This window comes from Hylobates moloch, unplaced genomic scaffold (assembly GCF_009828535.3).
Source record: "Hylobates moloch isolate HMO894 unplaced genomic scaffold, HMol_V3 SCAFFOLD_5, whole genome shotgun sequence".
NCBI classification, from domain to species: domain Eukaryota; kingdom Metazoa; phylum Chordata; class Mammalia; order Primates; family Hylobatidae; genus Hylobates; species Hylobates moloch.
In genome coordinates this window covers 75,518,785-75,546,245 of record NW_026652280.1, presented here as the reverse complement: position 1 = coordinate 75,546,245, position 27,461 = coordinate 75,518,785, and the positions used below count along the sequence as shown (strand labels likewise).

The window sequence follows — 27,461 nt, the reverse complement described above, 5'->3', positions numbered from 1 at the left end:
ACACCATGGAATACTATGCAGCCATAAAAAATGATGAGTTCGTGTCCTTTGTAGGGACATGGATGAAACTGGAAAACATCATTCTCAGTAAACTATCGCAAGGACAAAAAACCAAACACCGCATGTTCTCACTCATAGGTGGGAATTGAACAATGAGAACTCATGGACACAGGAAGGGGAACATCACACTCCGGGGACTGTTGTGGGGTGGGGGGAGGGGGGAGGGACAGCATTAGGAGATACACCTAATGCTAAAGGACGAGTTAATGGGTGCAGGAAATCAACATGGCACATGGATACATATGTAACAAACCTGCACATTCTGCACATGTACGCTAAAACCCTAAAGTATAATAAAAAAAAAATATATTTTCTCTTGTTGCCTAGGAAAAGCAATAAATACATACTTTTAGAGACTTAAAATTATTAGAGAATGTTTGGAAAGCATAACACAAAGAAAGTAAAACTCACATGTAATTTCACCACTCACATATGAAAACAATGGTAATATACATCAAAATAGATATATTTTTTCTACTATTTAAAATTTATATGTTTGTACCATATATATAGGATTCTGAAATATAAAAATGCAGATAGTCTATTTTATAAGACAATGGGATCTAGAAAAACACACGTTCTTGTCATGTAATTTTGTTTGTATAAATAATCTATGCTAAATCCATTGTTTACGTTCTTCCAGCATTTTCTTATATGTAGGTATATATATTTTTACAAGATTTTTACAAGATTTTATATTAAATGTTATTTTTAGTTTGCTTTTAACTAAATAAATCCTAAATATTTTAAAATAAATTATGTGCTATTAGATATTCTTCACAACAGGATTTTTATTTGTCAAAATTAAGTTTAAAAATATGTATATGGTGACCCCTGATTAGCAGGCATTATTCCAAGTCCTGAGGATATAGCAGTAAATGAGACAGGAAAAGTTCTTTTCTCCTTTGGAGGGAGAGAAGCATGCACTTAACGGCAAACCAGCTAGGAATTAGTATTACTACAAATAAAGAAGAGCTAGGGATCAGCACTACTACAAAAAAAGAAGAGCTAGGAATCATTATCCTACAAAAAAAGGAGGATCAAATATATCTCATGATGGAGACAGGATCATACATTTTATTTATAGTGGGGTTGGGATTCTAACTCATGTCCTCAGACAGCAAAACTTGTGCTTTTAGCTATTATACAAATGCCATCATGGTAGGAAGATCATCTAAGGGGAAAAAATGGCTAAGAAGAAAAGAAGCCAAATAAATTACATTTACCTCTGTAGCAAATACTACTAAAGAGGAATTCCATCTTTCATTCTCCTCTTGTTTAATGGAAGCCCCATTTTTAGCTGGGCACATTGCAACCAAGATAGAACACTACATTTTCCAATCTCCTTTGTACATGGCTGTTGCCACATGACGAAGTACTGAAATGTAAGAAGAAAATGTGTGAGGTTCTTCTGGGAAGTCTCTTTAGATGTTCAGGTTAGCATTCTTCCTGTCACCTGTCTCCTTTTTGTGACCTAAATGTAGATTCAGTGGCAGTCATTTTGTACCATGGGGAAGCATTCGGGCTTCTGTCACTGTATAGCAGCCATATCTGCCCTACATTGGCTATTTACTTACTCGTTTTATAAGAAAGAAAAATAAAGTTTAAACCATTTGTTTAAGTTACTGCTATTTTAAATTTCCTATCACATGTAGGTAAACCTAATCTGAACTGATAAAATCCCTTTTTTGGGGGTAGGTAGGGAAAGAACATCCACATAATACCTTTGGTCAACTATTGGTTTGGCTTTTAAGCTTTAGCGCATTAAAGGAAAATAAAATTGGGACAATATAGTTGGGAGAAGTTTTCTACTCATTTCTTTTCTGTCACTATTTGACACCATTCAAAAGAGACAAAAACTGTCTTTGATTAACCCACTTTTTTTTTACTTACCTGGTAGCTGTGTCCAGGGTACTGGTATCCTCCAACTGACTTATTCTCCTGGATTGGGGCCTACCTCTGTGGTTTTGAAGATTCAGGGCCTCATGGTTGACAGCAACACCAGGTGTGGGAGCGACTTATCTTAGAACCTCTAAAAGAGTGGTTCTTTTGCCAAAAGAAGGGAAAAGGGACATCTGATTGGGAAGACAAACATGTTTAAAATGGAACTTCGAGGAAAGAAAGAAAAATATTTAAAGATGTTTTGAAGAAAGAGAGAGGAAGAGGTTATTTTTAATTCTATTAGATTCAGTGATGTGTGTGCATGGTGTGAGTATGTGAGAGACAGAAAGAGAGAGGGGGATGTGATGGTCTATTGTAGCTGTCAAGTTGGTTGGATTAAGGGATGCCTAGATAGCTGGTAAACAATTATTTCTGGGTGTGTCTGAGAGGGTGTTTCCAGAAGAGATTGGCATGTAAGTAGGTAGACTGAGGTGGGAAAATCGTCCCTCACTCAATGGGGGCAGGCACCATCCAATCGTCTTGGGGCCTGGATGAAACAAAAAGACAGAAGAAAGGCAAATTCTATTTTTTTCTCTCTCTCCTAGTGTTGGGACACTCTTCTTTTCCTGCTCTTGGACATCAGAACTCCAGGCTCTCCAGCGTTTGGACTCCAGGATTTGCACCAGTGGTCCCAGGTTCTCAGTCCTGAAGCCTCAGACTTAGAGTTACATCATCAGCTTCCCTGTTTTTGAGGCCTTTAGGCTTGGACTGAGCCATGCTACTGGCATCCTATGGTCTCTAGCTTGCAGATTATCTGTCTGGGACTTAACGTTCACAATCATGAACCAGTTCCCCTAATAAATTCCTTCTTATGCATCTATATCTCTATCTGTGTCTACATCTATCTATCTCTGATAGGTTCTGTCTCTCTGGAGAATCTAATATCTATATTATATTATATTCATAAATTTAAATATGAATGGCATAACTATATTAAGGTTACACAAGTGAGGCTACATACTGCAAAATTCAAAATAAAATCAGTATCCAAAATTACACATAATTTATAGAAATTTTTTTGTATTCTTAGCTATAAAATGGGGATAACATTATCTAGGGCATTGTATTACTATCAAAATTAAATAAAATATTGCAGGTGAGTATTCAGAAGTATTGGATGATGTTTCTATTATTGCTGATATTCTTTTTCTTCTTATTACTGATATTCATATAGTCATCTTTACGGATGTTGGAAGGCATGGGACATCATCTGCTCCTGATTAAAACAGAATTTTATTTACCTAGAAATAGAGGAATTCATCCTAATCATATGCCCCGAGGAGCTACTACTTGTTTATCATGAGAGCCTTGTACAGTGTCTGGCACAGAGTAGTTATTCAATAAAAGTTTGTTAAACCCAACGGAGCATAACAGGCTTTCGTTTTCTTCAGGTCCATTTGGAAAGAAATGCGAGGAAGGATTAACTATTAATGCTGATTCATCTTTCTCCAATTTCTCTGTTGGTAAAGATTTCCTCAAAATGACCTTACATCCTGAGTTTTCAAAACCTAATTTTAAATATTATTTCAATTTCCCAACCCATTAAATTTTGCTTTTATAATGTTTGCTTTCAGTACTCATTAAATATCATTTTCATATTCTTTATGAAACATCTTTTTCCCCTTCCTTTTAGTAATATTAGGTAAGAAATTGTGAGGGAAAAGAAATAACTAATTTAATTGAGTTACTCCAGTGACAACCTTCTATAGAACTTTTTTCCTGAGAAATTATCAGATTTGTATAAGGATTATATTTTTCAAAACTAAATTTTAATTAAAAATTACTCTAAGTTTACATAAAATATTTCACTAAGAAATATATTGTATATCTCTAACTCTTAAGTCAACTCTTGTTAACACGGTCTCAGCGAATGTATAATACGTTTAAGGGTAAACAGCATTCCCAGAGATATAACACGGTCGTGGTTTCTTCTGAAGTTGTTAAGCATTGCCACTAGATGGCAGCATCAACTTATCAATTAAGATAACAAAATTGTCTCATGTATTAATTGAAAGCATTACTAAGATGTTAGGCTTGCAATTTTGGAGGGCCGTGAAGTCCAAAGTTTGTGTGTTAAGGTCTATGCACATTTATTCCACAGGAAAGGAGCAGAGCTTTCATTAGATTCTCCAAGTTAATGACACATCAATCTTTAAAATCGCTGATACACTTTCACATTCGTATCTTTTGATTTGTGAAACTAAAATATAAAGGGAGAAAATAATTTTCCTATGATATGTAACCGAATTATGGCGTATCTTTTCTAGAAACACATAGTTAAGAGCTTTTGACTCCGTCATTGAACATTCTTAATAGCTCCTTACATCATCATAACGATCATAAATAAAAAGGCATAACACTAGCTGAAAATACTTTCTAGTCTGTCATTTGCTACTTTTCAAATAAATAAAAATGAGTAAAATATGTATATTTTTAAAATTACTGCTTCCACCTTTTAATATCAACCACAGACTAGAATGCTTGGCAAGTATTTATTTATATGTTCCTGTAGTTACATATTTGTATTTTACTCTAATTTTTCAGGAATTTAAAAATATCTAAAAAGTAATCTCCTTCCTTTTCATGGGGTAATACTTACATATTAATAATAATGGTAATTGTAAAATGCTAATGTTAATTGGGCTATTGGAACACTCTTTAAGAGCAAATAATGTTATAAAGCTTTTTAGCAACAGGTGATGTAAGCCCTTTAAAAATTCTTTTATTAAAAAAACTCTGTAAAGTGGAAATTATTCTCATTCAAGATATAAGAAATCCTGAGATTCATAATAGTGGAGTGACTTTCCTGAAGCTACATGGGAGGAAATGGCAGACACAGATGTCAACTTAAATTCTGCTTGGTTCCCAAGCTCTTCTTTCTCTTTATAGAAATGTTCACAGCTTTCCTTGGCTAGGGGAGGGAGTTCCCCAACCCCTTTCGCTTCCCCGGTGAGGCGATGCCCCACCCTGCTTCTGATCGTCCTCCCTGGGCTGCGCCCACTCTCTAAAACCAGTCCCAATGAGATGAGCCGGGTACCTCAGTTGGAAATGCAGAAATCATCCGCCTTCTGCATTGGTGTCGCTGGGAGCTGCAGACCAGAGCTGTTCCTATTCGTCCATCTTGCCCGGGAATCTAGTGCTTCTTAATTGTCAGCTTGTGTTTAATATTGGGGCAACTTAAGGCTGTTTAGAAATAATGGATATCTGAGTGAAGATTGCACATTTTAGGTTTCATGGTAGAGTGACTCACTGGGCCACTTCATTGAAGAACTCTCAAAGTCAGCATCCTAGGTCCTCTTTACACTTTCATTGAGATCTATAATCAAATATGGGCAAATTTTTAAAAACCAGAGCTTTCATGTAATGGAAAGTATATCTTCCTTTAATCTCAATATTTTCAAAACGGACTCTTGAGGTGAAGCGTTTTCAGTGAGTTCAGATTTATGTATTGTTTCCATAACATTTTCAAAATATCTGATATCTTTTGGAGTATTCTAGGTTATTCTGTAATGACCAACCATCTTCCAATTTCTGAGCCTTTAACTAATAAAGAAATACATTTATTTTTTCCTCGAAGTGACATTCTTATTTCATGTTGGTGTATTCCGTGCATAAAGACTTCAGGTAGTTGAACACTCCACCATCTGGAACTTTCCTCCTCAGTTTGGGAGGAAAGAGAGTACAGGGGCTCTTCTTTGCATCTTCCCAAGAGTAACACATGCCTTTTCTGTTCAAATTGCAATGATCAAAGGAAGTTTTATGGCTATGCCTACTTCCAGTAGAGTGAGGAAAAGCAATACTTTGTAATACTGAGATATCAAGGGGATAGGCATATCACATATTCATTTAGGACTATGAATGATTTATCTTCATTAGTTTGCTTGGGACATATTTGCAGCTCAAGCCTTTACCTTCACAGAGTGTAACTAGAGCTATTAACTCTTTTCTGTTATTAATGTCTATAGATTCCTCAACCACTGTAAGGAAGCAATTTTGATTTAATAATCTTTTGAATTAGTGTTATCTCCATCTTAGCAGGTATATTGTCAACTTGTCTGTTCATATTATTTTCTGCTTGTTTTATCTTATTGATTCTCAAATATAATGTTGATGGTAAAATACAAAATCTGCTATTGTATAAAGCACTTTTGCTTTAGCTATTGATTGCACGAATTTGAAACACAGTTTTCAGAATCAATCTGATACTACCATAAAAAACTAATCACATAAGTTTTTTTTCTGATTTTACCCTCATTTTCAACTAAAAATGTGCAAATCTTTGATGGCATAAGGTGAATATTCTGTTGTAAGGCCTGGCATAGTTTGTACCCTTCCTTCTTTTGCCAACTGTTTCTTGCCCAGTGATATGGTTTGGCTGTGTCCCCACCCAAATCTCATATTGAATTGTAGCTTGCATAATTCCCATATGTTGTGGGAGAGACCCAGTGGGAGTAACTGGATCATGGGGGCGAGTTCCCCCATATGGTTCTCATGGTAGTGAATAAGTCTCACAAGATCTGATGGTTTTATAAGGCATTTTCCTTTTCACTTGTCTCTCATTTGCTCTTTTGCCTGCTGCCATGTAGCCTTTCGTCTTCTGCCATGATTGTGAGGCCTCCTTAGCCACGTGGAACTGTGAGTCCATTAAACCTCTTTTTCTTTATAAATCACCCAATGTCGGGTATGTCTTTATCAGCAGTGTGAAAACCAACTGATACACCCAGAAAATCATTTAGGTAAAGGAAGAAAATACTTTTTAAAAGCACAGACTTATATATTGAAAATAAAGCCAATCATTTGCCTTTTCTTTGACATATGAGTTTGTTTTGTAAGTTTAACATCTTAACTTTAATCACGAGTAATTATCCCATTATGGCTAGAAAAGCACTATCTAGAAATTGTCTTTGTGGCTACAGAAAATACATTTTTACAAAAACTTAGAAATATAGATTCTAAAGATTATTCAGCACAGATGTACATAAAGAAATTTAAAATAATTATGTGATAAGCAACATAGGAAGAATTAAAATATTAATATTGATTCTTATTTAAATCAGTAAATACAATTTCAAAACAGTTAGAAAATACAAATACCCTCATGGAATAAACATTTATCTGTTCTTCAAATAAAAGAGCTTTAACCAACCATTAGAGAGAGGGTAAATAGAGTCAGAATTCTAGTAAGATCTCAGATGTATTTGTTTCCATGAAGAAGAGGCAAAATATTATAGGCAAAATCATAGTAAAGTAATAATGAAGAGGATTTGTGAACTTCAAAGAAACTACAATGCAGCTGCAGAAATAAAAGCCACATGGAGGCTTTAAAAGGAATTGACACTTGGAGGATCAAATTTTTGTTTGGGAGCATTTTTTTGTTTTTTTGTTTTTTGTTTTTTTGAGATGGAGTCTCCTTCTGCCACCCAGGCTGGAGTGCACTGGCACAATCTCGGCTTGCTGCAACCTCTGCCTCCCAGGTTCAAGCAATTCTCCCACCTCAGCTTCCGGGGTAGCTGGGATTGCAGGTGTGCACCACCACGCCCGACTAATTTTTTTTTTTTTTTGTATTTTTAGTAGAGATGGGGTTTCTTGAAAAGTTCTTACAAAGTGCAGAGAGAAAAGAAAACATAATTAAAAGGATGAAAAGACACATACTGATATCAAAAACATAGACTAGAGATTCACCCAACAGAGAATATGTGTATTTTTAGGATAAGTCAGAACAATCAGGGCAGAAAGGATGATCAAGGCTACAGAATGTTTCCTGGGCTAATAAAGGGTCACATATTTAGGTCCGGAAGTGGTGGCTCATGCCTGCAATCCTAGCACTTTGGGAGGCCAAGGCCAAGGCAGGTGGATCACTTGACGTCAGGAATTCGAGACCAGCCTGGCCAACATGGTGAAACCCCGTCTCTACTAAAAATACAAAAATTAGCTGGGCGTGGTAGTGCACCTGTAATATCAGCTACTTGAGAGGCTGAGGCATGAGAATCCCTTGAACCCGGGAGGTGGAGGTTGCAGTGAGCCGAGATTGCGCCACTGCTCTCCAGCTTGGGAGACAGAGTGAGTGAGACTTCGTCTCAAAAAAAAAAAAAAAAAAAAAGTCACATATTTAGATTTAAATTTTTTACTATGTCTGGACAAAAATCAAGAAAAAGAAGCTCACACCTAGACAAGTCTTAGAAGAGATGGTTTTATTGTAAGGTTAATAAAATAATGATTTATGTAAGAAGACAATCAAACCTGCTACCCCCAAAGGGGGAACAGTCAAATAATTTATCAGTATCCTTAACAATATTAAAAATAGTAAAAATTAATATCATTAGTAGTAATGACTGTTAATATCATTTTAGACGTAAAAAAATTAAGAGGTGATACCTAAAGGGTTTTCAGGGGAGAGGTAAATTTGTTTTGCAAGCATGTAGTCAACAGCCTCATCAAAAATTTAGCTCTTATAAAAAATGCTTTAAAGAACATGGCAGCACGTGAAGAAATCAAAAACAAAATTCTCTAGAGTAGGGACATTCTGTTGTATGCTGAAAGACTTGTAGTTGTCTAGAACCAAAATTCAGGATTCTATTTTGACTTTTTAGTCAGGTTAATGCTATTTGCAGTGGAGGTAAAACTTAACGATGAAGTGTTTTGTTGAACTGGTTTTTATTCTTTTCTTGGCAACAAGAAATGTGTATTCTTTACCATACTCCAACTGTTTAGATATAATCTGCTGACGTTTAATGATCAGTTAATACATCATCAGAAGTCATCTTCCAGCTTACAATAATTAAACTCTTTATGTGTTTTGGTCAAAGTTGTGGGAAAATTAACTTCTTCAGCAACATGTGTTAAATGCTACTTCTAAGGAAAATCCATTTTCCACAAATTTTGCTCATGTTCCCAAGATATGAATGCAAAATAGAGGGGGGACAGAGATAGCTAAGGTTCTTTGGTGGCCCTCCCTCTCCTGTGTTATGTCAATTTAAAAAAGATACCTTGTAAATGGAGTTTCCTTGCTTAGCATGGAACTAGAGAGAAGTGGAGCCACTATATCCAGTTAGAAACAAAACATAAAATTATCAAGAAACCGATCTCACTGGACTTATTTAGAATATAAAACAACTTTAATTGCACTTTCCCTTAGGCAGCCTCATTCCCAAGATATGGCACACTCTGGGGACAGAGTGCCTTCAATAACGACAGCAAGAAAAAAAATGATGCAACTAGTTCAGGGAACTTTTATCTAACTGAAAAATAATCTGATTATGTTTTACACTGATGTCTTCCACATGTATTTGGAAGAAGATAAAGAATAAAATCAAATGACAAAAGTAAATTCTGACCCATTCTCTATGTCAAGGTAGCCATGTGAAGGGGAAGGTTGTAACTTGAGACAGGGCTTAGTTTTACTTTAGTTCCTTCTGTTGTTGAAGTAGAGGGAGCCCATTAGAATGTAAGTTGAGAACTTTTAAATAATTTCTTTTCGTCGTCGTTAAAGAAGGAGGAACTCATTAAAAAGTGAGTTGAGAACTTTTAAATAATTTTCTGCTTTTTAATTATCTGCTTATTAACAAGCTCAAGAAAATGTAAATTTTTTCAAGTTGAAATCAAATAGACTATGTATTTGGTTCATGGCAAGATCAGCATTATCCTTGTCATTGATGAATGATTCAGCAAGAGCTAAGAAGAGATGATGTGTGCAGAGATAAGTCAAGGTTCTGCAACCAAATCAAACTATAATCACATAATTATAGAGTGGGACAGAGATGCTTTAGCAGTACTATAATGGGACAAGAAAGCACTGAATCCCGCCCATTCCATGCCTAAAACCCCCAGGTGATTTCCTTGCTAAGGGAATGCTGTTGTAGGTTGTGTTGCTGGTACCCTAGTGCCCTGAATATGAGAGCCAATTGTGCCTCTCACTCTGTGTGGTTTGATCTCTATGGACCACTGTATTTTATTCTAAGCACTGAATAAAACAGAAACGGAGAAGCCAAAATGTGTCTAGAGGGATAGAAGGATTGGGCAGTTGTAGAAACGAAGATTGACAAAGAAAGGGTGAGGAGCTTTGGACAATTTTCAAGTCAAAGGCTGAAATGTAGTGTGTTCCTGGAGGAGCTTAAGCAAGAGGTGAGTGTGATGGTTGAACACTTTAGACTGGCCACCTAATCTGTCTTTTTAGTTCCTCTGAAACAAATGATATCATGCAAAGTATATATATTATTGGCCTTAAAGGAGGTCTATTAAAGTCAAATAATAAATCTCGTGTTAGAAAAATGAAAGAAAAGTTTCTATCGTAAGTATGATATTGAACTGCAATATTCGAGGCTAACAAAATAGTTTTCTGAGCACTTGTACCTTGATCCTCTCATTTTAAGCGGATGGTAATTCTCAGAGACCAAAGAGCAAGAGTTTTTGCTATATTAAATGAGTCAAGCAGCTAAGATTCGGAAAGATCAGCTGACGGTCACCCTTATAGTGGATGACAAAAGAATATACAGAGGATACGGAATTTGGGCTCTTTTTCCAGATTTTTCTTTTCTTTTGGATCTCTTTTAAGAGCAAAGGAACTGTGAAGGCACAGGAAGCATTTAAAAAGTGTGAAAAAGAAAGGAGTATAGTCCTTTTGGATGAAGTCCAAATATGGGGTCCATGTTTGAAGTTTGACAGACCCATGTTTAAAGCTCACCTCTGCCAGTCACAAGATTTATGAATGAGGGTTGAGCTTCAGTGTTTCTCCTTGAAATTAAAATACAATATTTAGCTTGCAGGCTTTCTAGAGGGATCAACTAATGTGATAACATGGGTAGTAATTATTGAGCACTTATCTAGATGTTTAGTAAGACTCTTCTAGATATTTCGCATGCGTCATCTCCTTTAAACCTCACAACACTTACATGGTAGGTATTGTTATTCCCATGACAGAGTTGAAGATAAGTTACTTTTTCAGGGTCAGAAGAGGTGGACTCCAGTGCACTTGGAAAACATGCATTTAGCCTTAGGTTGTAATCATAAAGTGCACAGCATATGGCCTAGAAATGAGTGGCTGTTCGTTTCCTCTTCAGCTTGCTCACTGCCACCCTCCTGCATCCCTTCACCAGGTGTGTGTCTACCTGGTGGATTCAGGTAAGCGTCACTGAAGTGGAAGTTATTAGGCAAGTATTCTGGAACCAACCCTGCCAATAATTAGTTATGGGACCTTGAGAAAGCTACTCCTTCTGTTTTCTCATCTATGTGCAGATGGATTTTCATGGGGTCTTAAGATGTCATAGCTTAAGGTCTGCTGTTTTGCACTGGTGTATGTCTCACTTTTGTTTGACTGCATGGTGTAACTAATTTATATCATTCTTTACTTTTACCAATTTCCTGGTGTATTTTTGCTGTGTCTCATTTTTGAAGTCACATTTATCAAGTCTGTTGTGAATTCTTTGCTCTTCTTCTAGTAGAAACCAGAACCAGTCAATGGCCAACGAAAACTACACAAAGGTCACCGAATTCATTTTCACAGGCTTGAATTACAATCCTCAGTTGCAGGTCTTCCTCTTCCTACTCTTTCTGACTTTCTATGTCATCAGTGTAACTGGAAACTTCGGAATCATTGTCCTCATCCGAATGGATTCCCGCCTTCACACACCCATGTACTTTTTCCTCAGCCATCTGTCCTTTGTGGACATCTGCTTCTCCTCAGTCGTGAGCCCCAAGATGCTCACTGACTTCTTTGTGAAGAGGAAAGCCATTTCTTTCCTTGGCTGTGCTTTGCAGCAGTGGTTCTTTGGGTTCTTTGTGGCAGCAGAGTGTTTCCTCTTGGCGTCCATGGCCTATGACCGCTACGTGGCCATCTGTAACCCATTGTTATACTCAGTTTTTATGTCCCAGAGGCTCTGCATCCAGCTAGTGGTGGGTCCCTATGTCATTGGACTCATGAACACCATGACTCACACAACAAATGCATTTCGTCTCCCTTTTTGTGGCCCTAATGTCATCAATCATTTCTTCTGTGATATGTCCCCCTTACTTTCCCTTGTATGTGCTGATACCAGGCTCAATAAGTTGGCAGTTTTCATCATGGCTGGAGCTGTGGGAGTCTTCAGTGGTCTGGCTATCCTGATCTCCTACATTTACATCCTCATGGCCATCCTGAGGATCCGCTCTGCTGATGGGAGGTGCAAAACCTTTTCTACTTGCTCTTCTCACCTGACAGCTGTTTTCATCCTGTATGGTACCCTTTTCTTTATTTATGTACGTCCTAGTGCAAGTTTCCCCCTGGATCTCAATAAGGTGGTGTCTGTGTTTTACACAGCAGTGATTCCTATGTTGAACCCACTTATCTACAGCTTGAGAAACAAGGAAGTCAAAGATGCCATCCACAGGACTGTCACTCAGAGGAAGTTTTGCAAGGCCTAAATTCTTATCTAGAAGGAAATTAGAGAGAAAAATTTAAAAGAACAGAGTAATTGTGTTGCTTCCTAAGATTCCAAAACACTTGCAAGTGTTTGGGGGCTGTTTAGCATCCCTTTATCCATTCATCCATCCAATTATTCATTTATTTAGTCAATCCATGTGGATTTATTTGGCCCTATATGTAATCTTTTCCCTATAACATACCAATATTACAGTTCAAACTCGTGGTCCATTTGATTTTACTTCCCTCAGACATCTCATGGTCCAATTATTTTCAAAAAAGCTTTACTATATTATTTATCTTTTGTTATTTTTAAATCACCTTGCTAATGTATTTTTTTGATGACTCCCTGGCATTAGAATATAAAAATTCAGTGCTGTAAGTTCTGTACTCATGTCTAACTCCCATCAATAGGAATTTATAAAAAACAAATGATGTGGGATTTTGTAGTTGGCCTCACGAATGGAATGAAACTCTTGGCTGTACACACCAGGTTTTTTAGGGTGGCCTTGACACAAAGAACTATGCATATCTCTGGGAATGAAGACAGATCTCTTTTGAACTGTATGACAAATGAGGCGGGCCACTGGGCCCATTTATGGCAATAAAGAGACTTGCATACATCTCTAATGAATTTCATACCTGAAAGAGCTTCTGATAAAATCAGTTCTCTATTTTTTCATGATTCAATTTTCTGATAGATGTTTAGAGGATGTCTTGAACTTTGATAGCTTGTGGTTTTGTCGTGCTATGATAATGTCTTGTATAACCTGGTAATGGCCCAGCCAAGAATGCATGGAGAAATGCTATAGTAGAAAGTAGGCCCTTTATAGATCTGCTGGCTCTAGTGAGATCAGTAGATTTCCAGCATCATAAAGGACCACATCCATGCAGCTCAATTTGACTGGCATGACTCCTGGGCATGATGAGTACTGAGCATCCTTGTGGTCTGTAGCCCAGTGAGGAGAGTGGGCACCCATGCCAGGGGCTCCATGTCCTCTTAAGAGTCCTAGGAAGGTTACCCAATTCTATCTTGTCTCTCCCAACCTAGCTTTACCTCTTGATTTTGTAATGAAGAGACAAAAAAGAGAGAGCTTCACTGATAAATAAATCAGCTTCCTATATGACATTAAAATCATAGCCAAATTGTTACAGAAATATCCTAAGGTTTTTAAGGAACTCTTAGTTCTACCTATTTGCCCAAAATGAATCCAGCAAGGATAATTAAAAAGTTTTCACTGAAGGTCATATTCTACTGGCTAGGTAAATTTAAATAAAGTTTCTATATTTTAGAGTACATTATACATACAAAGTATTATGAACTGTTTATATTGATTATTCCAGAATGCACAATTTCTGAAAACAGACAATTGCTCAGTGAGTGCCCACACAATTATAACATGTTTAGCTGGAAGGGTCTTAGAGATCAATTTATTCTAGCCAGATTATCGGCTAGTTGTGGAGGCTTGGGAAAAATCTTTTTAATTATCTTGTCGTTTATAAAAATCCAAAATGTGGCTTGCCATAAAATGTACTTATAGTAGCTCCATTTGGACTCCTGGAAACTTGGGTGAAAATAAATTTCCTAGGTAACATAAAGTTTCTACCCCAGATAGTAGAATATTTGTTAGATATGGTAGAGAAGAAGTGTGATATAATAAAAATAATTATAGGATTGAAAATCGGAAGACTTCATACATTATTTTAACAAATAATTATCGAGCTTCTTCTGTGTGCCAAGCACTGACCCTGGTGCTACATGTGATAGTCAAAAGCACTGACCCTGGTGCTACATGTGATAGTGAAAAATATGAATATCACTCCTGCATCCATGGAATTTACAGGATAGTGGATCTAAGATACATTTCTGGTAATTACATTTTTGATGTGTCAGTCAAGTCCAGGATGAGATAAATGGAAGTAATGATGATATCCACCACATCATAAGGCTTCTATGAAGATTAAATTATGTAATAGATGTGGAATTACTACATAAACTATAAACATATTTTGCTGCTTCCTACTGAAACTTATTCAATGAAACAGCAAAATTTTGGAACTAGGTTGTTTCCCTAAGTGTGCCAGATTCCCCAATATTTGTTCCATTGCAAGATTTTAACATGTAATAATGGAAGGGGAAATGGAGGCAGCATGGGTGTGGAAAGAGCTTGGGTTTTGAGACAGTCTAGGTCTAACTGAATTCTAATCCTCATTTTATCACTTGAAGTTTTGTGGTTTTAGGGCTATCTTTTAATTCTACCTATAAGCTTGGGATAATACAAAATTCACTGAGTTTTTTGAAGGAGCTGAAGTACAAAGGAGCTGAAGCGCAAAGGAGCTGAAGCAGAAGCTTTATTATTTTTTGTAATTGGCCCTTTAAAATGTTATTATTATCTTAAACCTTCCTTCCACTTACTGACATTGCAGAAAGCTAGCTCTAACAGTTTTTTCTTTCACTCAGAAGTAAGAAACAAGTGATTTTCTTTTAAGTATTAAAAAAAAAGTTGAGCCCACTGTAACGTCAAGCTGTACACCCCATCACAATTAATTACCCTCAGTACCCCATCTCAGGCTCTGGAGCCTTTAGTAGAGAAAGGAGGCAAATCAGATTCCCCATTTAATGCTGTTCCTCCTTTCTGAATCTGTAGTTGCTGTGTAGCTAGCCCAGGATCAAATGCCAGGATTGAAAGAAGAGGCAAAAGAGAGCAAAAAAAGATGACTGGAGTAGTAGGAATCTGGTGTTAGCACATTCTAACAATGTATGCATTATTGCTAGTTCTTTCTCTCGGGAGATGCTTTCATAGCTTCCTCAGAACCAGAGTCCCCGCTTCCCCTGTGACCCCTGAAGGCTTGATCTCTTAATTCAGCCCTTTAGTTTTTTGTGAGGCCACTGCCTTCTCTGGATGGACATTTACTGTTCCTCCAGCAGTTCCTTAGCTTTTGGCATTGACATCTATACCATGATCATCTCACCCCCTAGGAGATTGCCTTGAAAGAGTTCCTTTTTAAGATGTTACAGAATCTTCTCGCTTCAATGAGACCCATATCTGGCTAATGGGGACACAGATGCCTCCTGTTCCCTCCACACTCTGGAAGAGTAGGCTCTTCCAACAAATGTGGACCTGTTGCAGGCTCTGTCACTCGGTTTAGGTAGAGGGAAAATAATGGCCATTGACAATTCTCTCCAAGGAAATTCTCCCCCAGTTCTCTTCACTTCCTCTTCCCAAATGCTTTTCCTGTAGGCTTAGAGAATTCAGAGGTGAATGATCAAATCTACTAATGGTGGAGAAACCAGTATGGGATACTCCCATCCCCTTAGCAAGCAGATGTCCATATACTAGCTTTAGAATTCGGTAACTTCAGACACACAGAAGTTTGCCCTTGATTTGGGGACCCTTGCTGAAATTCAGAGACAACATTTATTATCCTGTTATAATTTAAATCAGGTAATAAATATTAGGTATCTAGTTTTTTGCCTAGATATAATAAATGCTCAATAATAATTTTATCATTGCAACATTGATTGTTTTTGACACGTGACAATCTCTAAATGTTGCTACATGTAAAATAATTTGATTTCTGTGTTATTAGCAGACACTTCATCACCAACACTTATAAAGATACCTTTACAACTTCTTAGTTTACTTTGAGATTTCCCATAACAGAAAGAAGAAAATGTACATAAATATGGAATTCTGTTTTATATTCCTATAGTAATGAGTTGAAAAATAAAGACCTTTATTTTTCTTTCCACAAATGAGAAAACTGTTAGAAATACTGTTTTGAGATCAGATGAGATGGGACACATTCAGGGACTATGGAAAGCAGTGTAGAAATTCCTAAAGAACTAAAAGTAGATTTGCTATTTGATCCAGCAATCCCACTACTAGGTATCTACCCAAAGGAAAATAAGTCATCACATGAAAAAGATACATGTTTGTAGCAGCACAATTTGCAATTGCAAAAATATGGACCCAGCCCAAATGCCCATCAATCAATGAAAGGATAAAGAAAATGTGGTATCTACATACCATGAAATACTACTCAGCCATAAGAAGGAATGAAATGATGGCATTCGCAGCAACCTGGATAGAATTGGAGGCTATTATTCTAAGTGAAGTAATTCAGGAATGGGAAACCAAACATCGTATATTCTCACTCATAAGTGGGAGCTAAGCAGTGAGGACATAAAGGCATAAGAATGATACGATGGACTTTGGGGACTCTGGGGAAAGACTGGGAAGGGGTGAGGGACAAAAGACTACACATTGGATACAGTGTACACTGCTTGGGTGATGGGTGCACCCACCAAAATTTCAGAAATCATCACTAAAGAACTTATTCAGGTGACCAAACACCATCTGTACCCCCAAAAACCTATAGAAATAAAAAACAAATTAAAAAACTTGTTTAAGTTAATTTACTCAACAACTCTTCGTCGGAATGTAACTCATATTTGTATCCTGCCCTTTATAACAAATGCTCTCAGTTTGCAGAAAAGTAAATGAGGTGTAGGACATGAAAACTCCTTTCTCCATTGTATCTTGGATCAGAAGATGAAGATAAGAATACAGATACCTAGTGAATTATCTGTATGAGTTTTAATTTAAATCTCTTCTTGTATGCAAATTGAGGATAATATTTATCCTAGAATATTGCTTATAAGAAGTTGATTTTTTTTCTGGTATTATGGGAAAGTGTTTAAGAATAAGGTGCTTGAAGAAAGATTCTTTTGAAGCGAAGAACAACATGCCACAATGGAAACACATCTGGGATGAGACTCTTTGAAAATTTAACAAGGTGATAGGTCATTAAGCATGTTACATATCCTTTGGGATATAATAAGCACTGAATATATGGGTCTATATTGCTAACATCATTGCCTCATGCTGGACTCACACATTGCCATCCTAGACTCCACATTTTTATATATTGTTTTTTCTTTTTTGGTTCATGTTTGTCATGGATGGTTTCTTGTGACATTTTTACATGCTCCAAATGGACATAAGATGGAATGCAATCAGCTAAACGAGGTGGTCACTCTTTACTTAACTGTTATGGAGGCTGTGGCTACCACTACTTGAAACCAGCGAGCTGTGGGGAATATATTAATAAGTAAGCAGGACTCCACTGTAGTCAGTGCATTAGTTTGGGATTAGGTCCTTTTTACTATATGTCAACTTTCCTTGTTCTTTGGCCCCTGAGTGCCTGGGATGGAGGGAGAGAAAGAAACCACAAATACTGGCGGATTTTCCCAAAGTAGCCTGCCTCATATAGTCCTTCCCCAACTGTGTGAGTTACTGGTAGACATAGAAAACAAATTCATAATAAAGTATTTTGGAGAAGACTGTGTCTTCTATGTTCCACCTTCCCTCCCCTTGGTGATTCAAAAAGGACTTTAGCATAGAAAGTGTTTCCAGAACTATGGCATTAAATAAATCTGTTTATATTGACAGAACCAGTGTTATTTGACAATGGAACCCTTTGTCTGAGTTATAGGCAGAAGTTCTGTCCCAGGATTACAGTTTGAAAAACAATGTTATGTAGGGAAAGAAAGAACATGATAGGAATGTAAGTCTTTCCTGTCACTTGAGGTAAAATAAATTGAGTTTTGAGAAGTGATAGAGAGAAGCTTTGCCACTTACAGATAAATCTTTAAAATTTTTTTTCTTAAAGAAAAGGAATAAGAAGGGCATGAGGAAGAAAGAATTTAGTCAATATTTACTCTGAAAAATGACTCAGATAACCAATGGTAACGATAAGCATAATACTAGCAAAACATATGCGGGTACTGGTGTGTTTTCTAGGCTTAAAAGGGGTGTAGAAAAAACATGCTAGATAGGTTTGACCATATGTCATAAAACTTCCATGGTCAAAAAATTAAAAATCAATTTAAAATGTGGGAAAATACTCACAGAAAATACATACCTAGAAGTTTTCTTACTAAGTATTTTTGCAAAGGGCTTATAGATATATGAGAACAGTTCTGACTAGAATGTCAAGAGAAAATGCTTAAACCAAACATTGGAAAATATTTCACAGCATGGTAAGTAAAATGCACTTTGTTCTTGTAAATGGCAAAATAAATTTGTAAATATTTATCAAGAGGCTTTAAAATGCTTCTCTAGTAGGACTCGGTAATTGTATTACAAATAACTTGTCCAGTGGAAAGAACTCCAAATGGAGAGTAAGATGAGGTGGCACCTCTTATTCAGGGATGTGTTTGTTGCTGAGTCTGTGCCTAACCCAAGCATCCCCTGGATATTTTAGCTTATAGCTTAAAATGACATGCTTTTTCCTTTAATGTCAAATTATAATGGACTCCAGTTCTCATCCCTCTGGGCTGCAAGAAATGCAACTGTACCAGTGTTTCTTCTCCCTGGAGTTCAGGGCATTCCAGGGAAAACAGTGCATGCTGGTGCTCTCCTGCCTCCTCGGTTGCCTCTGGCTGCTTCTGCTCCACGGACAGGCTCCAGGTCTAATTGCTGCAAGTCTCTTCTGCTTCCCTGCTGTGGCTAGTCTTCCCTCTGCCGTTTCTTCCCAAACCTGTAAACCAGCCTGTCTTATCCAGAGCCACCCACAGCATAGTTGAGGCCAGTCTGCAACTTCTAATGAGTCTTTATTAAAGACTGGGTATAATAAGAGAAAAAACATGTAATTCTGGGAACATTTTGGAGCTATGACATGGCTTCCCCTGAGCCTAAAGGTAGATTACTCCATGGGCTTCAGAAAGACAAGTCTCATCAGAACAAAGGAGTCAACTCATAGATTATTTGCCAAAGGTTTAGAGACTTAGTCTTGAACAACATTATGTGTGGGTCTCCACAGTCAAGTCTTGGTTGAGTTCAGCCAAACTGTACAGTCTTGTCTTCATTTAAAGGTGCTTCCTGTAGAGTGTCAAACCATAATTTTTAAATAAGGATCTAGTTCAAGGAGAACACAATGAATTGGCCACAATTTAGAGGGATATTGCTATCTAAATTCTTACTTAGAAAAGAATCATTTCTCCCAATCACTATCTTTCAAACATGTCCCACAGAAGAAAATATAGAAAGACTCAGTAGAGTCATACAAATATACAACTGGAAGAAGAGTTCCACAAAATATACTTAGTCTTACTCCTTCAATACACTTTAAATATTCTGCTTCAGAAATTAGCAGACTATGATTTGTGTATCAAATCCAGTTTGACACCTATTTTGGTAAAACTTGCAAGTCAGGAATGGTTTTTACATTCATAAATGATTGGAAACAGTCAAAAGGAGAATATTTTATGACTTATGAAAATTATTTGGAATTTAGATTTTAGTATCCATAAAAAAAGTTTTACTGGAACACAACCATCTTTATATTAGAATCTGTCAACAACAGTTCTACTGACATTTTGGCCTGGATGACTCTTAATTGTGGGGATATCCTTTGCATTGTAAGACATTTAACCACATTCTGCCCTCTGCATTAGATGCCTTTAACACCCCTCACTCTAGGTGTGATAACCAAAACTGTATCCACATGTAAGGTAATAATATATAAACCACAACTACTGATTTATGAATAGTCCTTGGATGCTTTGGGACTACAAAGGCAATGTGGGGTTCCCTTATTTTTCCCATTTTTTCTTCGTCTTGACCACAAAATGTGGAGTATCTTGATTGCTCTTGTGACCTTACCAGCTCCATGTTTTTCCCTGCATACGTGAACTCAAGCTTGGACATTTCCAGGCACTGATACACTTGTTTAGGTTGTTGTCTCAGATACTGAAAGAAACTAGCCCTGGTCCTGAGCCGAATTCTTTAAACACTCCTATAAATTCCATAACCCAACACATTTATTGGGCATATGCCTAGCAGAACCTCCCTTTCTCTTGCCATCTGTCATGAGGATTGCTGCAGCACTTTGTACGTTTCTCTAATAAACGCTTTGGATGGATCACCCTGGTGTTTAGTGTTTCTATCTTTGGAATCCCAATTGGCCCCATCTCGGGAGGGTTTTGGGCTCTCCCTTTTGAGACCTCGCCTGCAGTCACTTTTGGGGTTACTCTAGCCTCAGGTTTGGATGGATGAAACAAATAGAGCTGAGTAGTTGTCACATAAACAGTATGCCAGCAAAGCCTAAAATGCTTTCTATATGGGCCTTTATAGAAAAGTCTGACAACCGTGCTTTATGTATTTATTGTATTTCATTCCTTTACATAACGCCAGTCATAACCTACTAAGATGATTTCATTTCCTGTAATAGAACTCAAACTGCAGCTTGAGAAACTCTATTTCTATGTAGCTTTAGAGAGACAGTATACTAAGTATTGGATAAGACCATGTGCCTTAGAGCCACACATATCAAATCTTGACTGTGCTACTTAATAGCTGTATGGAGATGGGCAGATTACTTAACCTCTCTGAGCTTCCATAACCTCCTATGTAGAGAGAAGGTGATAATAATAGTAGTTACGCAGTTAATTTTTGTAAAATGTCTAGCACAGTGCTTTGGTACATAATGAGCACTAGTGGTTTGCTATTATTATTGGTGCTTAACATATTTCATGTTATGGTAAAATGGAGCTAGTTCAGGCATTTCATTAATTTTAAAATATAATGTAACAATAAATATAAAATATAAAACGATTAGGAAGATGATTTTATTTATTTATTTTTTATTTGTTTTATTTTATTTTTCTATTTTTTGAGACAGAGTTTCGCTCTTGCGGCACAGGCTGGTGTGCAGTGGCACGATCTTGGCTCACTGCAATCTCCACCTCCCAGGTTCAAGTGATTCTTCTGCCTCAGCCTCCCGAATAGCTGGGATTACAGGCACCCGCCACCAAGCCCAGCTAATTTTTTTATATTTAGTATAGACAGGGTTTCGGCATGTTGGCCAGGCTGCTCTCGAGCTCCTGACCCCAGCTGATCTGCCCATCTTGGCCTCCCAAAGTGCTGGGATTACAGGCATGAGCCACCGCACCCGGCCAGATGATTTTAATTCGTATACAAATTAGAAACAATTTTTCTCCAATTTTTGAAGGAGAAATTTGAGTTTTCTTTCATAAGTACAACAGTTTTTACCTTAGGTTTTATGATTGAAATGACTATGAACAATTCTGGATGAATACTTTTTAATCATAATTTGAAAATTAAGTTTTATGGAATTCAAATTTTTAAGGGAACTGAAACTCAACTTAAAGAAATGATATTTAAAGCTGTTCTTCACTTATCTTGACTGTGTTATTTCACAATGTATAGGCATATAAAAATATCAAGTTGTACACAATAAATATGTATGATCTTTAGTTTATATGTATTTAATGTGTCTAAAATAAAAACAATCTTCATTTTCTCTTTTTGAGAAATGAAAGTTGAGATTCCTTGTTATAATGAAAACGGATTTAAAATGCAATCTAATGTTTACATATTATGTATTTAAAAATCAGATGAATGTCTAATTTGCTGAATGTTCACTAGTTGTTAGTCATGCTGCAGCCTAGACATCGGTAAAGTGACACATCAGAAGAAAGGTACAAACATATCTAATAACAATAAAGTTGAATTTGGGAGTCCAGGTGGAGCTGCATTTGCCAGGAGACACTACCAGCTCCACCTGTCAACCAATTTTTGCCTGGCTGTATCTCCACCGACACTTGGAACATGTACATGTCCTGCAGCGTCATGGTCCCTTATCACAATGGGGCCATCGGGGTAATTGCTTTTCTGCAACATGCACATTGCAGCAAAGCAGAGAGCAGAGCCATGGATGCTGGATTAGCCTCTCTGGGGACCATCTGCTCAGCATCAGACCTTCTCTGTTGTCTTTCTGGAGTGCCTGAGGAAGCTGCCATGGCCAGAGCTTTCCACACCAGGTGGCCAGCTGCTCCATTTTAGTCCCAATATTTCTTGGGGCACCTATAATTTGCATGCTGATGGAAAGCTCTTTTTGTTCATCACTATTCCTCTAGCAGAATGCCTGCTATGGAGTAGGCACTTAGTAAGATTTGTTGAGTGAATGTTGATAAACTGGCCAGTATCTTACATGACCATATTCGTCCTTATCTCAAAAGAAAATCTTTGGTTTCTCTTTATGTGGCTAAAAAGCTGACTGACATTCATAGCAGCATTGTTTGTCATAGCTAAAATGTAGAAACAATGCAAATATCCATTCAGGGATGAGTAGATAAAAAATGTAATACTATATATGTGCAATGGAATAGTGTTCAGTCTTAAGAAGAAATTCGGACACATTCCACAACATGGATAAACTTTAAAAACACTGTACCAAGTGAAATAAACCAGACACAAAAGAAGAAATATTGTGTAATTCCATTTGTATGAAGTACCTAGAGTAGTCATATTCACAGAGTCAGAAAATAGAATAGTGGTTACCAGGGTCTGAAAGTAGGGGACACTGTGGAGTAATTGTTTAAAGAGCAGAGAAAGTTTCAGTTTGGGAAGATGAAAAATTCCTGGAGATTGGATGGTGGTGATGGCTGCACACAATGTCAATGTATTTAATGCCACTGAATTAAAAATGAATTGACACTTAAAAATAGTTAACTTCGAATTAACACTGAATTAACTCTTATAATGGTTAAAATGGTAAATTTTATGTTATGAATATTTTATTACACACACACAAACTGGGTGAGAGTGACAGTGGGCTAAACTATAATACCAATGGACATATATTGAACTCTTTCTATGCCCCAGGCACATTAAATGCATAATTTCACTTGGTTTCCCATTGTACATACTATTATTTAACCTTCTTTTACATTTGAGGGAACTGAAACTCAAGAATTTTGAATAACTCACAGGAGAGAGAGAGCTGGTGTTCCAACCTAGAGATGAAAGACCCATGCTCTTCAACATAATCTAGGTGTGAATTACAGCCTTTCCTACAGCTTCCAATGTTTATAAATTAATTTAATCCCTTGGGCTTGCTGGGTTTTGCTGAATTGGAATACACTTTTGTTTTTTCCAGGGCAAGGGAACAAGCCCCAAGAAGACAAGATAGCAACTAATGAACCAATAATGTTAGAAACCGGCCCTCCCGACTACATCAGTTTACAAAGGCATTTCCTATTGCTAGTCCCTATTTGCTGCCCGATCTGCATGGTCCCAGGAGTAACTTTCAGAGCTGGATAGCAATCATCACCCAGGAAGTTTTCTTATTTAACATTGTTTTGATTAATTAGTTCCTCTGAAACTTATTTAGTATTAAGGCAAATAGTTTTTATCAAGTTTGGTAATTGCCCATTTCTGAGCACCCAATCAGTCTTAATGATGCCCATGGCATTTTGTTAGAGAGGGAACATGGAGCAATTGACGGCCTTGAGCCTCAGTATCACCTTGGAAAGAATCATCAGTATTTTTCTGTAATAGTTTCCCTGAAGTGTTAACTACTCTTCACTCAGACCCTAAATTTTTGTGTAGTTCTTTTAGGTTGCATTAATGTTAGAATTAAAAACCACCTTAGAGATAATTTGGGCTGAGCTATTTCTTTGTTAAGTGAGGGAATTAGTAAAGGGGATGGAAAATCAATCTGTTCAAGGTCACAGAATTGGAAACACAGCCTGATCTAAAATTAAGTTCTCTTGATATTTTGGGCAATGACTATTTCTATGGCATCATGGTACCTCATAAAGATAGAAGGAAAGAAGGGAGGAAGGAATAAAGAAATAAAGAAAAGAAAGAAGGCAGGCAGGAAGGAAGACAGGAAAGCAGGCAGTCAAGTAGGCAAGCTCAAATAGTGGTCTTGCTGGAAGGGGACTATTAAACATTTTATGATTAACTCATGACTCTTCCCAAAACCATTTAAAAAGAAGACAAATAAGACAATTGTGTTCTTGCGGAATTTTAGAATACTGTGATATGGCAATTGGAAATTTTTTTTCAAAGAGAGTCAGTGCTTTCTGGTACTTTCTGATGATGCCAACAAAAAAGGAAAATAGCATTGACCACTCAGAAATAATAATGTATGTTCTCAATGTTTTCTACTTTGTTCTCTTTGTTAGCAAACTTTTTAGAAAATATTTCCTAGATCTTTCATCTGCAAGTATTTGATATAAACTGAATGAATATTAGCTGTGAAGTATATTTTATGTATTTTTATGTGATTTTATTTTATTTCTTACATTTGTAAACTTTGTGAACCTTATAAATACATATATATTATGCAAGTGCATGTGCATGCACAGACACACACATACATATAGATCAAAGCAAATATATCATAGAGAAAGTATACTATCATCAGAGGAGGCTTGAACATGATGAAATGATTAGTTTAATTAGCTATTATAGCGCTAATGTTTAAGATAATCCGAGGCATGTGGAATTTTATTTTCCTTCTTTTACAAATCAAAAGAAATATAAGCAATTTTCTATACATGTGTATAAGTTTGGAAATATACTATCTATTGTTTGGTGTTATACTTTTATATTGAAAAATAATGTATATTCATGGTAAATGTTCCAATAAGGTATGCAGATTACAAGAATACACAAGAAGAACTGAGCAATTGTCCCAGCCCAGACCTCCAGCTGCCCTCTCTAACAGTGCTCACCTTTAATAGATCCTTGTGTTTTCATCCATAGGATTTTCATCTGTTTTCAAGCATATACATGAATAAATTCTTAACATGCACACCAAGGCAGATGGGCAGGTATTGTGCACATGGTTCTGAGCTTTCCTTTTTCTCAATTTAATAAATACCTTGAGATGATCATGTATCAGTATATTAATCAGTTAATTACCTAACTGAACAAATATTTATTAAGTGCTACTTTACCATTGCTATAAAGGAGTTTATGCAGGGACATACACACTGGTGAACAAAAACAGATATGGACTCAGCCTTCTTGAGATTTGTGGCTTAGGAAGGATATAGAAAAACTTGCATTCACAAAATACATTTAAATTTTTACAACATAACAAGCGCTACAAAGTAGATATTCTTGGACATGGATACTGTGAAGAGTAGAATTCTGTAAAAGTATTTAGAGCAACAGAGCCTGGCTACTGGAAGGTGCCACCTCTTGTCCAGCACATGGACGATGTACTAAACGTGGAACATTGCTTTGACTCACTACAAGTTGGCACATATTCTCTAAGAAAATGACTTGCCCTGCTAAACCGAAGTTGGAATGGGTTTTTTTGCTGTTCATATATGGATTTGTAATTATATGAAAATGCAAATATTTATATATTATTCATAATAAAAATACTAATTTTCTTAAATATATTTATAAATACTACCCAAACCAATTTTTTGTTCTTTATTAGTTATATTACGTGGTATACAACTGAATGCCTGTTACTAAAAAAAGTCAAACACAGAAATATATAGAAGAAAATGATGAAAAGCCCCTACAACCTTCTACTTCATATCCAGCCCCCTTGAAATTCAACTTTCTTCCCATGGTATATCCACTCACTCCAACCTTTTGTTAAATACATATTATTATTTTATTATTTTTTTAATTTCTTTTTTTTTTATTATACTTTAGGTTTTAGGGTACATGTGCACAATGTGCAGGTTTGTTACATATGTATCCATGTGCCACGTTGATTTCCTGTACCCATTAACTCGTCATTTAGCATTAGGTATATCTCCTAATGCTGTCCCTCCCCTCTCCCCCAACTCCACAACAGTCCCCAGAGTGTGATGTTCCCCTTCCTGTGTCCATGAGTTCTCATTGTTCAATTCCCACCTATGAGTGAGAACATGCAGTGTTTGGTTTTTTGTCCTTGCGATAGTTTACTGAGAATGATGTTTTCCAGCTTCATTCATGTCCCTACAAAGGATATGAACTCATCCTTTTTTATGGCTGCATAGTATTCCATGGTGTATATGTGCCACATTTTCTTAATCCAGTCTATCGTTTTTGGACATTTGGGTTGGTTCCAACTCTTTGCTATTGTGAATAGTGCCGCAATAAACATACGTGTGCATGTGTCATGCTGCTATAAAGACACATATTATTATTTTAAAGGAGTTTTATAGTCACAGAAACGTTGAATGGAAAGTGCAGAGATAATCCCTTTTAACAGATTTTTTTTTACATTTGTTTGCAGCACTTATTTTAAAATCTTGCTTGAATTAACATTTTTCCATAACTAAATTATCTTCCTTAAAGGGACTACCTTTCTGTTTGGTTTTGATTGTTGGCAATTACAATGTTTGTTTGTTTACTTATTGGGTTTTTAGTATTTGTTTGATATTTAAATGAATAATCGAAACGATTTTACTAGGGGTAGGCTAGACCATCATACAGGTAAGTTCTTGAGACTCATTTTTCCACTAAGCAGTGACTGAGAAGCAGTTTTCTTCCCTCTTTTGAGGCCACCATCAATAATACATGATGATCACAGTTTGGCAGAAGGAGAAGAGAGTAGATGGATGATGGTGTATGGAGTTTAACGGCCAGAAACAGAAATTGTGGACTTAGCTTTTATCCATATCTCATTAGCCAGAATGTAATCACATGATCATGGCATAACTAGAAACCATTCAGGGAAATGTAATTTTTTTATGTGTTCAGAAAGAGCAGATGGGATTGGTGAGTATCTCACCTGTGTCATTCAGTACAAGATAAACACCTTAAGAACAAGGACATTAAAAAAATTAAATAAAATAAATGAAAAGATGAACCATTGTCCTACACGTTTGCTTACATTGATGCTATCATTCACACTTATGAGTCTCAATCACTCTGCTCTTACTTGAAATTCTTTCATATGAATAACAGTAATCCTTCATTTAGGACTTGCCCTTTTTTTCCCTCTTAACATCTAAAACTAAATGTCACAGTATATTCTTCCTTCATTCCACCTCCTAGGAATGTTTTCAGACTATTTCATCTAGGTTTTCTCTTCTGCCAAGTTGAAATTTTATTTTATTTTATTTTATTTTATTTTATTTTATTTTATTTTATTTTATTTTATTTTATTTTATTTTATTTTATTTTATTTTATTTTATTTGAGATGGAGTCTCGCTCTGTGGCTGGAGTTCAGTGGCGCAATCTCAGCTCACTGCAAGCTCCGCCTCCCGGGTTCAAGCAATTCTCCTGCCTCAGC

The 27,461-nt window shown here is 36.6% G+C and overlaps 1 protein-coding gene across 1 annotated transcript; it reads left to right on the top strand.

Moving 5' to 3' along the window:
- The first annotated feature begins 11,454 nt into the window (after positions 1-11,454).
- On the top strand, positions 11,455-12,396 carry LOC116468185 (olfactory receptor-like protein HbT3). Its single transcript, XM_032151788.1, has one exon. It carries the CDS (start codon positions 11,455-11,457, stop codon positions 12,394-12,396), a length of 942 nt encoding a protein of 313 aa, XP_032007679.1.
- Positions 12,397-27,461: the final 15,065 nt, after the last annotated feature.